This window comes from Sinohyriopsis cumingii, chromosome 13 (genome assembly GCF_028554795.1).
Source record: "Sinohyriopsis cumingii isolate HCF-2022 chromosome 13, ASM2855479v2, whole genome shotgun sequence".
NCBI classification, from domain to species: Eukaryota; Metazoa; Mollusca; class Bivalvia; order Unionida; family Unionidae; genus Sinohyriopsis; species Sinohyriopsis cumingii.
The window spans coordinates 33,466,725-33,479,728 of record NC_142973.1 but is presented as its reverse complement, the minus strand read 5'-3'; the positions used below and the strand labels follow the sequence as shown (position 1 = coordinate 33,479,728).

Below are 13,004 nucleotides of genomic sequence, written 5' to 3'. Positions count from 1 at the left end.
TCTTGTACATGGCGCAATTTTCAAAATTAACATTGGTTGTCGACACTTTCGTTTAGGCATTAAGTATTTCTACAGGGGTCATGCAATTGTCCATTCTTTGCAGTATTAACCCAGTGCACTGTGTGACCTACATAGTGGATACCATTAACCCTCACATTATAAAGGGGAAACGGGCTTAAGCGGACCAAGTTTTGTATTGGGTCGGCGTCTTAGTGGAAACGGGAAATATGACAAGCTCACTTAAACTTATAAACAACGAAAAAGCGTTTTAAGCAGTGTACATTTTAATGTTTTATGCAAATTATAGACCACTTTTGTTCGAGATAATCATTTAAAGCAGACGTTGCATGCAATAAGGAATGTAGACATTAAAAATTGCGTAATTACTTATAACAGCTTGTATAAAAATTTCACAACTAAGGCCTAATTTCAGGAACAAAGATATCATACGGCATCAGTCCACATGACGTTCTTCATTGTGCTTTCGTAATTAAGTATTATTGCGAAGCGCAATGCTGCACGTATTCTGAAAGAAAAGAACAGCGACTTAAAAAGTGCATTATTATAGGGTAAATTACTAGCATCTCTTTTTGGAAATTCTATTTTACTTTTCATTGTCATTGAACATTTAAAAGAAATTCCATTTCAATGGGCATAACTTAATTTTAAACATCTCTTGAAACAAATGAAAATGTTGTACTACACTGTAGTTGAATTGTGTCCCATTTTGAAGGGTGATATGATGATTTCATCTTAGAATCGTTGTTTATTGTATTCCATTTAATTTCACACCGTTTATGCACATACCATTTCATTACCAATATTTATCTCGGTCAGTAAATGATCCCTTCTTTGAATACCTTTTACTTACACATCTCGTATGTGCCTAATCAAACCACATATTGTGGCCATTATGCAAATTGCACCTTCATGTGCACAAAACGATACCCGGATAATCTAAACTGCACTCACTTTCAGCACATGCATGCAGCAGAATACCTTTCAATTAATATTATGTACTCTGCGCTGTAGAAACCTACCCAACAGACGTAAATACTACGCAATACTGCACATAATGCATTTGGTTATTTTTATCCACGTGACTAGAATCTAGAGATAACGTGGTATCAAAATATACCAAAGCAGCAATGCTTACTGAAGTATGTACTCTTGTGCATCTTTTCATACTTCTTTTGGTGACTGAATACATTGCAGTATACGTTTCTATTATAAAGTGTGAAGCAATTTATTATTCTTTACTGTACTTGGCTTCTTTGCAATCTATAAATGTAGTAAATGCTGCACTATAAATGTCCATGATCATGTAATATGAACTTTCCCATAAAGTGTTATTTCTCTAATTTTGGCTGTTGGCGCTTATGTGTATAGTCCGGTTATTTGCATACGTTATCGTGGTAAACACGCTTATGTGTATAGTCCGGTTATTTGCATACGTTATCGTGGCAAACACGCTTATGTGTATAGTCCGGTTATTTGCATACGTTATCGTGGCAAACACGTTATGCACAAATGGAATCCCACTGAAATTTAAAGAGCCGTTCACCTAACATCAACTAAAACACGACAAATAATATTATTCAATAAAGCATTCCCATTTACTCGATTTGTGTATGCTTTATAAATGATGGATTGGCTGTGCTATACGTGACAATTGGACAATTCACGAAGCGTTATGTGAACATAGATACCCAAGAATCTAGGATAAATAAGCGATATCCTTATTAATGCCAATTTCTTACGAGGTTGTCATTGTATACAATGTTTACAAGCATGATAATCTTTACGTACAAAAGCAGTAATTTAAAAATTAGCTCACCCTGAACAGCAACTAAACAATCTGGTTAATTGTACATTACACCAGAGAATCATTTTAAAAGCGGGGGGGGGGGGGGGGAAGGAAGAGAGGATCAAGGACCGGTTCCCTCCCGCTGGCATTATGTTTCGACGACTTAAACTGGTTTTATTGACCTATGACCTGTTTGTAGATTGTAAATTATTGATAAAGTGACGTGCGACTAATTTTCTATATGATACAAGATTGCTCTGTCATAATGCAGACTGGAATATAAAGCATTTCAAACAAAGTAAAACCAGTTACAAAAAGGTTTGAAGCATGTGCTTTCATTCGCATTTAAATTCAAAATTTGTACATGTATAGGCGTATTTGTAACTGTAAAGTGAAGTTTGCGTCAGAACGTCACAAAATAAAACCGGTGATATAGAATAATGTACATGCCGTTTATTTTAAAATGTGACGTTTAGTATGTGGATACCTACTACAATTATTTTGTGGAACTACGGTTTGCTTATAATCTCAATATATGCAATTTATTATACATCGACAGAAATGTTCATGTTTCTTATTAATTCCAATTATCTTTTACTGACAGTTGCACACTTTTAAGGTGGTATTATGAGTTCTAAACACGTTATTTATTGTGTGAATGGGGGGGGGGGGGGGGACGCAGATTTATCGCGAACTAAAAATACCAGATGATGTGATATAACAACACTGACAGGCAACAAAGTCATTCCACGACTTGAACATTGTAGTATGACACTGCCCTTGATCTATACAGCATAAGCTCGGCCAACTATTATTACGGTGTCAGTTATTGATTGTATACACCATTTCGATGTACAGATAAATACATTTGTCTCGTCAACGAAAATCAAATGGGAGCTGCCCAGTTCTATAGTTTGTCCATGACAAGTGTAATACAAACGTTAAAGCACCATATTTAAAACTTTGCACATTTCAGAATGTTGTACGCATATTTCAGACCCATTATTTTTTATATTAATCTGAAGCAGCTGTTACATACAATAACGAAAAATTGCATTTTATAATTGTATCATTGTCATAATACATAATGCTTAGTTTCAGAAACATGTTCTGTGCTTTAAGCATAATCTGAAAGGAAAGTCTTCATTGCTCGTGTTAAAATTGTATAGACACCCGACTAATCTAATGTTTACTTCTGAGCCTATACAGAAGTTTTAGTATTGGTTATCACTGTACAGATTTAATTTCTATTTAAAACTGCCTTCACTCAGTAACATTTGATACATTTTGAGTTTTTTAATTGTAGAATGGAAAGCTTTACAGATTTAGTATTTGCATACCTTCTTTGGTATCTTCGCATCAACCCCAGATGAATAAACCAACATTTGCTACGTACAAGCACGTCCACTTCGACGTTTAGTAACTCTTTTCAACCGTTTAGGTAGTTGCCGGCAAACGGTACGATCGCAAGCAAATGCTTGAGCAGAAAAGTGTAGAAATAAAGATCCAGTTCTTTTATTAATACGTACGTATATTGTTTTCTACTCAGATTACAAAGTGTAGACGTACCAGTGGGGTCACAAATGTTCCAAGTGTACATCCGCACTCGGCATCACATATATCACAAACATGGCTGCCTTTCAGCCTTATGAGGTTGTAGCTCTTTACCATCCGTTTATCTGTAAAAGTTAAAGGAATTCAGTGACAGATTAGTATTATGTCAGTGAATGTATATCGAGTAGTGCATGTGCATGAGACTGGAATGAGCAGTCACCGTTGACTTGACAAATGAGTGATAGAATCCTCGTTAGAATCCTCGTTGACTTGACAAATGAGTGATGGAATCCTCGTTAGCCCAAACCATTTTGATAACAAATGCAAATATTTTCCAAGTATTTGATTATTTTTTTGAGAGGCGGGACTATTCGCAGAGAACGGTGTTAGACTTTGCAGAACTGACTACAATGTGGCATTGCTTTCAGGATGGGGTTATTAACCTTTACTTTTGATCACTGTACAACCGTACAAAGTATTTTTGTTTTCATCACTTATCATAGCTTGACTTGAAAACACTGCAAAATGTACACTAAAATCCATACTTAGATGCTTCGGACAGCTTATCAAAAATGCATGTATATTATATTGTAATTATGGTCAATAGGACAATAGTATTGCTAATTAGCGTTTTCAATGTGCGTATAATATCTGGCTTCAGTGTTCTTGCATGAAATTTCAAATGAAAGTAAAAAGTGAAACCTTACGTTATATGTTTGAAAATATAATTTAAATAACCACTTGGGATTAAATGTTACCTACATTTTTGAAATATTTTATTTCAGAATGCACGAAACTTTAAATGTTTATCCAAATCTGATAAAGAATCGTCCACAACATATGAAAGTTCAACTTGTATTAATTATTAATAATTTTGTTGTATTAATGGCTGATATGTATCCTTATCAAACTACATTTCTATTAAATTGTGTCAGAAGCCAATGACGAATTATCCGATGATAAAGTACAACAATCATTACTGATCATGATAATTGCAAAACATCGACAAATAGATTACCAGCGACTTGCGCGGCATGTAGTATGGCGATTACCTGGTTCATAGTAAGAATATACTCGGACAATGGCATCCTGGACATTGGCAACCAGAAACTCCCTCCTCATTGTTATGCCAATACAGATCTTCTCGGACGTCACCTTGTTTGAAAATGTAATTGCCCGATTATTAAGGGATTTATAGCACATTTCAACAGGACATTTATAGTTGCATCACTATTTCAAAAGTTCATCAATGGTATCATTTGCAGACTTTCGTCTAATACCAATACACGAAATGTACGTACATTAAAATCGATCAAGTCCCTGCAGAACGCTTAAAGATTCAAAAGCCAATACTTAAAGGAAAATCAAGGGTTTGTATTGCCATCGTGGCAGCGATGTGAACTTGATAACCTGGACAAGTTTTGGGTTTGTCCAGCCACCAACGTTTGCCAAGACACTCGCACGCATGCACACGCTTCGACGTTAAAACAAGACATATACGAAGGCAAGGACTACAAATTGGAATACCGCCTACGATGTGCGAAGACAATACCTGGTCAAAGTAGACGAATAAACGTCTGAAAGATTCTTCGATTCTCTTTATCTCCGATTTCATTTCTATAGAGGATTTGTCTGCCGCAAAACCTGATGGTGCCCCGATATCCAGCAATACCATACCACTGTTGCCTGCTTCTGTCCAGCTGCAATTTGAACAGCACTGAATAAGTAATGTTGACATGCATTTTGGGAAAATTTAAACAAGCATATTACGATTAGTAGCACATCATTCAAACCCCCAACAACATTACCCGATTAGATCGATTGGGATATGGATTATCAGCATAATTAATGTACATTGCGTTTTCCCATGACTGGTTTTGCGAAAATTGTCTAAGTCCTTAATTATTAGAAAAGGTCCCCGAAAAATAGGAAATAAAGATATTCATTTCATATTTGGAGGTCTCAAATTTTGTAATTAGTTAATTTAATTATCCTACGGAATATCTTCGAAAAACTTTACTAACCCCATATTCAGTCCTCGCATGGGTGATATTGTTTATTGAAAATGTATCGTGTAACTAAATACATACCTAGTACACACCGTCAGAATAAAGCTGTTCCTTTTTTCCTCCGAGGTTTCGATAGTGAGCGTAAAACTTGCAGGCTCCGACTGGCCCAACACATTGTAAAATACCCCAACCTATTTAAATATATGCGTTCCATTTCTCAAGTTCGTGGATGTAGGGCAAAGATATGTAATATTACTATAATAGACTTGAAGACAGTTCCTGTAGATTTTACTTGTATTCTGGAGTTATTTTACTTAAATGAAATCACTCAAATTGTCCATTCCAATTGAAAATAATTTTCGAATTCAGTTGTACACCTCTTGTATTTTGGTGCCATAACTATATATATATAAACGAATTTGCACAAAAAAATACAAGCATAAATTTACATGGGTAAAATCAGAACGGTTTAGAACGAAAAGACTTGCTTGATCTGGACATTACATCAACCTTATTTACTGACGCCGTTGTGTCTGCATATATGTATGCATCAACTCACCTCCAAAAGACCCAATCCTGTTCCAGTCGCATTTATATTTACGAAATCCGTAGTACCAGAAAACTGAAATTACAAACGTCAATCATAAAATATAAAGCCAACAGCTCGTACTTTAAAATCTTGGTTTCCCTTGCTGTTTTGAAGCACAAAAAATGTTAATATTCTTACGCCACATTATAGTACATTAAAGTGAATTGTTACGTGCATTTTATTTAACTTTAAATGTAATTATAAGTGCTCCTGAATTCTGCCCAGTCATTTCTGTATTGCTACAAATATGCCAAAAAATAAACGAATATAGTCTCATTAACAGTCTTATACAAGTTATAAATGTCAGATAGCTATCCTTTAAGGCTGAATACAAAACGCAAGACACCTTGAAACAATCCTCATTCATATTAATTTAGTTATTCATTGCATAAAACAGATTTATTCCTTTTGTTAAATGCAGATGTTACGTATATTGCTTGCTCGTTTGAATACCCTGTCTCGACATGAGAAGTGTAAAACGGTTATGAAGACAAGCCGGTTTTGTATTCTGTCGATAAAGTACTATAATCTTGTTCAGTACATATGTGCTTACTTCTCGGAATGTCGGGATATCACGGTTTTCTTGGTTGAGGGTCCATTCCACTATGAGACCTCCCACTTTAAGGGTTACTTTGATATCAACAACTGGGGTATAGGTCAAGGCCACAAAACTGGACAAGCTTTGAATTGCAATAACTGTATCCTGTAACAAGATCATGGTAACCTAACTCAATTACAACATTTTTACAATGTAATGAAAATATTGGAAAGCATTGAAAAATGGACAACCTATTTAAGTTGGCTGTTTGATATCAAACATAATACCATCTTTAAGAAAGAGCTTGTCTTCCTGTCGAATTTTAAGTGACACTTCGAATAAGAAAACTTCAGTGCGAGTGGTTTGGTGCGTGTAAAATAAACCATGGACACGCTTTCCTTTAATAAAAGGTTTGGTTCAACTTCGCATCTAATTTCTTTGATTTTAGAACATATATTACCATATTAATGTCATTTTTACTATCTAATACTGGGTATTTTAGGCATTCTGGTAGAATTTCAGTATTGTTCGCATTTAATGAAGTCATTAAAAGTAGTATACAAAATAATCATCAGTTAAGGTTATGCTTTCAGAATGAACTCTGTACGTGGCAAAATAGTGATATGCGTTTAAACGTCTATGCGATGAAAACGCATCAATTTTACTGAAACTACGCATACAAATTTAAACTTCAGAATTATCTAAACTTACCTGAGATGATACAAATCCTCCATACGGATTTCTCTGCTTGATGAGCCACCTCAGCACGGGCAATCCATTCTCAATGTCGCGTAGCTCTGTGTAAGCCAAAAGAGCATACGCTGCTATTTCTATCTGCAGCGATTGCGACTCGTTTTTCCAATGGCGTAGACCACCTGTCGAAATATTTGCTATAAATATTCCAAGTGGGGGTAAAAGAGGGTTCAATGAATTTTCACTTTATATACCAAAACGCAAGGACCAATTTGTACTCAAACCTTGATGGAGGGGTCATTATATTAGCAATTATGCACTTTTATACAGCTGTTATAACCGGTTTCTTGTATCCTATACATGAAGTCTTCGGAAACGAATATACAAGTTAAATTCATATGGAATATATTAACACCTAGAATACTTTATGCAGATTATTGATTCTATTAAATACAAAACCGCTGAATTGGTTTTAGAAGCGGCGTGAAAGCCTCATTGCATTTCTATTTTTGCAGAAAATGGATTCAATCATTTTAGAGTTTGATGGTTCTGGTAAAGTGAATCACGATTTGTTCCGTTGATATACCATGCAAATGGTTGGTCATGTATAATTGATTTGCTGTCACAATTCTAACGTTTACGACCTCTCACTACATGAGATCAGCATCTTACAATGAATTTTGCAAAATAAAGTATTTCAAAATGTTACGTATGAATAAAAGTGGATTGTAAAGAAAACTGATGAAATATTGCTTTACTGGCCTGCTAATTGTATGTGTTTTATTAGAAAAATTCTATACATTCTCAGTCATGTATTGCATGGATTTACTAATAGTAAAACTCCCTTAGTAACTTCACGCTGTCTTTCGAAGCTGCCATGTCCCACAACCATACATTTTACCAATAATGTTTACAAAAATGTCATGCGGCATAAATTAGTAATATCCACCAACATGAATCTAAAAAACATGGGAACAATAAAAATGCTATTATGTCCAGAATATTGCAAAAATTTCCCAAAACCAAAAAACCCATATTATACCTTCATTGACGCAATTTCTGCTTTCTAGGAGGGTTTTCAAGATGGATTTAGCATTAGCAGTATATTTTTCTGTAAGTGACAGAGCGTAAGCTATTATTGCCATTTCGTACTCTGTTCCCAGTTCATCTGTTGAATTTGCCAGAGCGCTCTCAGCTCTACTCATGTAGTCTTTCAATCGACCGTCATCCCTCTGTAAATATAGAGTATAATTATAATCATTAAGATTGATTATCGGTCTCTAATTGTCCAAAAGAGTAATTTCGACCGTCTTGTAGTAATGATACAAAATTGATGCGTGTTCCTACATTTTTAATCCGGCATTTTACCCGCGACTTTTGGGAAGAGTAAATGCGACTAGTGTAATCTCCGTGTCGCTTGTTCTAATGTGAAAATTGCCACCGAATTAGTAAGCGACCTACAAAAATATTGTACACAATCTTGTTAGAAGTGTGCCCAATGTCTATAACCACAAATTTGTGTCTAATGATGCCTTTTGAAGAGTGCAATACGTCTTGATTTACTACTTGCTAATGACGACATGGTTTGTATATTTAAATTGTATTTGATGCATTTTTTATAATTATGTTATGCACATCTGCATTTGACTTGTCTAAATCAAAGTTAACGGTGTACCTGGCCTTTGGCATTTTGTAAACAATGTAAAGACGATATTTTTTCTATGATTGGACTAAAACTTAATTATGAACGTTTACTTCCGTTCAGTGCAAGATCAGTATTGATTCTGGCTAGAACATTCCAGATCACGCCCTAGGTGACGCAGAGGGGTATATACCCAAGAACAATTCATTCCATAAAATCAAAAGAATCAATCTTATGGTTGTGTTCAGTGTTTGATTTGGTTGCATTTATTTCAATTTACGGAATTGCGAGGTACTCAAATTCTTGGACTAACATTTACTTGGAATTAGAGTGAATTCAGACAAGGATGTTTTTGATTATATTGTGATACACCATACGTACTAACAAATCGCCACATTGCATATCGTTGGCACATTAGCACATTTAATATTTGGAACACCACGGACTTGAATGTAGTTTCATACGTTTGCACTTGTGATTCAACTTTGAGAATTATTTGAGAATAAAGTTAAAATTTTCCGTTTTATGTCGCATTTTGCAAAACTTGCTGTTCGCGCTTTTCTGTTACTTGTTTTAAGACCATATATTCGTAACAGTGTTGAAGAAACTCACATTGAAATTGCGTGCCTGTATTTCCTTCAAAGCAATGAAGATGTAAGCACCAAGCGATCGTCTGCTTTCAACCAATCCTCCCTGAAAAACAAACAATTATAATGTTCACTGTTATACCGCCATTTCCATATTTCGTGAAATACCTAAACGGATATGCCTTCAATTTAACTGTACAAAAAATTGTCCCCATGTACCCGAGTACGCTTGCATGGTTGTTTCGTACCTTGCCCGATTTTATGCTTACACCAAATTTTATTTTACTAGGATAATTACGATTTGTTTCGTCTTTTTAATTTTGAAATCCAGGATTTTGTTTTGGTCACGTCTTGCGATTATACGATATCGAGTTGCAATCCCCGGTCCACCAGCCAGATGTTATGACAAGTACTGATCTTGATAATACGCCTAGAATCCTTAATGGATGGTTCCTCTTTAAAATATGTTCGAGTTTCAGCGATACATTTTGTGAATAAAGTTATTTAGCTTTCCAACTAACAAAGCGATTCTGCGTGATATAATAGAATGAAACAATTGCCTAAATGCAGCAATACCAACAGCAGCAACAGTCTGGTTTAATGACCAATATAAGAACATCCTAAACACAATGTTCATCCAAAATAAAGTTTATAACGCTAAAAAAAAAAAATGGCGACCGTTACCTGAATCGCCTGCAGGTGAACGATCCCTGTGATGTTGAAAAGACCGTCAACACACTGATGTTCCAGAATGTAGTGTACTATTTGCTCGATGATCCTAGGATCGATGAAAATCAGATCGGAAGCCTGTGAAAAAGCTTTTCCAACAAAGGCCGTCAACCTTGAAGAGATGATATTCAGAAAGCTAACGAAAATTATCTTTGACCTTGTGAAGTGTTTAGAAAGCAATAAACTTTCTTGAAAACATCGAATAATTTAGTTATTAACCTCTAATTTTCCGAGTGTAGAGCTGTTTTGTGAATGATACGTGGTATTTATTTGTTCATAGTGGTCGTCTCCATTTCGGATTGGAATTTTCATTGGAATGAAAGATTAAATTGTATTTTATGAATAAGGAAAATCGTTGGAGTTAATGTAGCACTTTGTAACATCTAAAATTTCTAACCAAAATTGGGTTAAAATGGAACACCACAAAGTCGTCTGACTTTTCGGTCAATTATATCCATATTATTATTTATTATTATTATTATCAAAAAGCATAAACTTTTTATGGAAACCTCCTTTAGGATTAACTTGTAAATGAAAATGTTAGCAGTAAAATGCTTACGATAATGAAAACCATGGATACAAATCTGAAGACTTGCTTAAAAATGTCAATTGGCTTTACAAACATTTAACCTCCTGGCTGGAGTAAAGCAAGGTTGTGTTTCATCCATTTTATTTTCGTTTTAAATATGCTATTTACAGTAATTTTAATTATGGTATAACTTTAGTATTTGGAAATTTATTTATACAGTTAAGCACACTACTGTTGTATTTGTCAAAACGGCCACTGGAAACTAATAGTAGTTTTTCAAAAAGGATATTTGATGGAGCTGAAAGTTGGTACTTGGTAATAGCCTGATGGAGACGGCAACTTAGTTTAAATATCTTGGTTGAATATTCGCTTCTAAGGACTGGTGGCACGTATTAAAATTAGTAGCAACACAATTTTAAGACTTAACTAGTTTAGGTAATCTTAAAAGAGCACCAAATTGGAAATATGTGTTAGAATTTTTCGGAGTTTAAAAAGGTAAATGCCCTTGCAAGATGTACATACATTTTTTAAATATATTATTGGTATTATAAAACACTCCAAATGTTTATCTATAACTAGTTTGGTAGAATATCAGTGCAAAATGTAGTCAAGTATTTGTTCAAATTAACGATGACTGATATTCAAAAAATAAGTTATAACCAATGATTTACATGGAACAAACACTGTCGAGTAAACAAAGTTAATGTACTGCTTTCATATTGAACGAAAGTTAGGATTAATCAAGGGATAGGTGAGGAGAACCTCTTTCTTTTGATTTAGACGCATTCCAAACATTTTATACAAAATTAATGTAGACAAATTGAATGGATTGCAATCATAAATCATACACTACTGACTTGTCAATAATATATATATATATATATATATATATATATATATATATATATATATATATATATATATATATATAGAGTCTAAACTCGTTGCACAATGTTTCGCTTACTATGTACAGAAAAGTAACTTCCTATAATGGTAAATATATTTAGGTTTAAAAATACATGTTGAAAAGACTACCATTGTTTTGCTGATATAGATGGATGGTTTCCCTTGTTAAGTACCCCATATATGATGGTTTTCAAATAATGTGCACTCACCTTATGTTCATTACAATACAAATCAAATGTTTAAAACATTGCTAATATTAATATTCTGCTATAGTTTTCATTTCATGTTCCAAAATCTAAACGCTACAGTCAGTGCGTTGTTGATATTTTTATGCAGAGTGGTTTTAGCATATTTTGTAGCTTATGCAATTATAATCTTTAGAACCTAGGACACAGACCTGGATTGATTATTATGGTGTATGCTAAACACTTACCATATGCTTCCAGACTTATCGGCATCACCAAATGCACTGAAAGACCCATCAGATCGCTGATACGTCAATTGCCTCTGGTAACCTGAAAAAGTTGAATTCTGTAGCATTACTGTTTTGTTTTAGATGGTGTGATAATTTTTAAACTTATTTCCGTACGTTTTATACACTCAGAAAGCAGCATGAATACTATGATAAACTTACTACGGCGTTGTGTAGAGGATCTGATGCTTGTAGAGAATATCATTTGGAAACTGGTTGAAATTTCTTCGAGCCTTGTTGACCTAAAGATTGAAATCGATCTTTGCATTTATTAATATCATGTGGAATAATGCACTTGTTGGCTAATTCATATAAAAAAACTCATTCCAATGACATCACTAATAACAATGAAATTTAGTTATCTTAGTTTAGGTACCTGTAATTAACATGAATGTTATGTGCTCCCATTTTACTGAATCGCCAGGAAGTCTGTTGGTTTGTTTTAGGTAGTGCGCTGCATATACACTGGGAGCAAAGGTCAGTATGTTCTGTTCCCCACAGCCGTATGGAAGCTGAATAAGGTCACCAATCTTATCCATGACAGGTCCAATAATATCACCTACAGAATGGAGTAAATATTACAGTAGACAAGGCAATAATAATTTGATATTTTTCAGCACATTTTTTAGACCACGTATGAAGCGAATTAAAGATACCATCGAGTTACTTAGAGCAAATGGCATATTTGGTATTTTACAGCATTCAAGATGCATAATGAACACGTTCAAGATTATATTCATCGCATAAATTTATGATATATATGTGACCCATTGCTAAGAGTTATTATGCAATTGTCATGGTGCCAAGTCTTGAAGCTAATAAATGTAAACGTTTTCACTCTACTACATTCCACAAAATTACCATCATTCTTGCTATTGCTACATGGTCTTGGCAATATTTAGAAAGAAACCTCGCAAAAACTTAAGACAAAAATAATCTATTTTAATAA

At 34.4% G+C, this 13,004-nt stretch overlaps 1 protein-coding gene across 1 annotated transcript in view; it reads right to left on the bottom strand.

Moving 5' to 3' along the window:
- Positions 1-278: 278 nt before the first annotated feature.
- Positions 279-13,004, bottom strand: part of LOC149785171 (CD109 antigen-like) — a 91,883-nt gene continuing 79,157 nt past the window's right edge. Inside the window, exons 25-37 of the mRNA XM_089978962.1 lie at positions 12,432-12,614; positions 12,017-12,098; positions 10,104-10,260; positions 9,445-9,525; positions 8,233-8,422; positions 7,209-7,372; positions 6,513-6,662; positions 5,930-5,992; positions 5,452-5,561; positions 4,914-5,061; positions 4,414-4,516; positions 3,377-3,486; positions 279-526 (exon numbers count right to left, since the gene is read on the bottom strand). Of these exons, the coding sequence (XP_089835088.1) occupies positions 491-526; positions 3,377-3,486; positions 4,414-4,516; positions 4,914-5,061; positions 5,452-5,561; positions 5,930-5,992; positions 6,513-6,662; positions 7,209-7,372; positions 8,233-8,422; positions 9,445-9,525; positions 10,104-10,260; positions 12,017-12,098; positions 12,432-12,614 (1,577 nt within the window). The 3' untranslated portion in view covers positions 279-490. The remainder of the gene's footprint in view (positions 527-3,376; positions 3,487-4,413; positions 4,517-4,913; positions 5,062-5,451; positions 5,562-5,929; positions 5,993-6,512; positions 6,663-7,208; positions 7,373-8,232; positions 8,423-9,444; positions 9,526-10,103; positions 10,261-12,016; positions 12,099-12,431; positions 12,615-13,004) is intronic.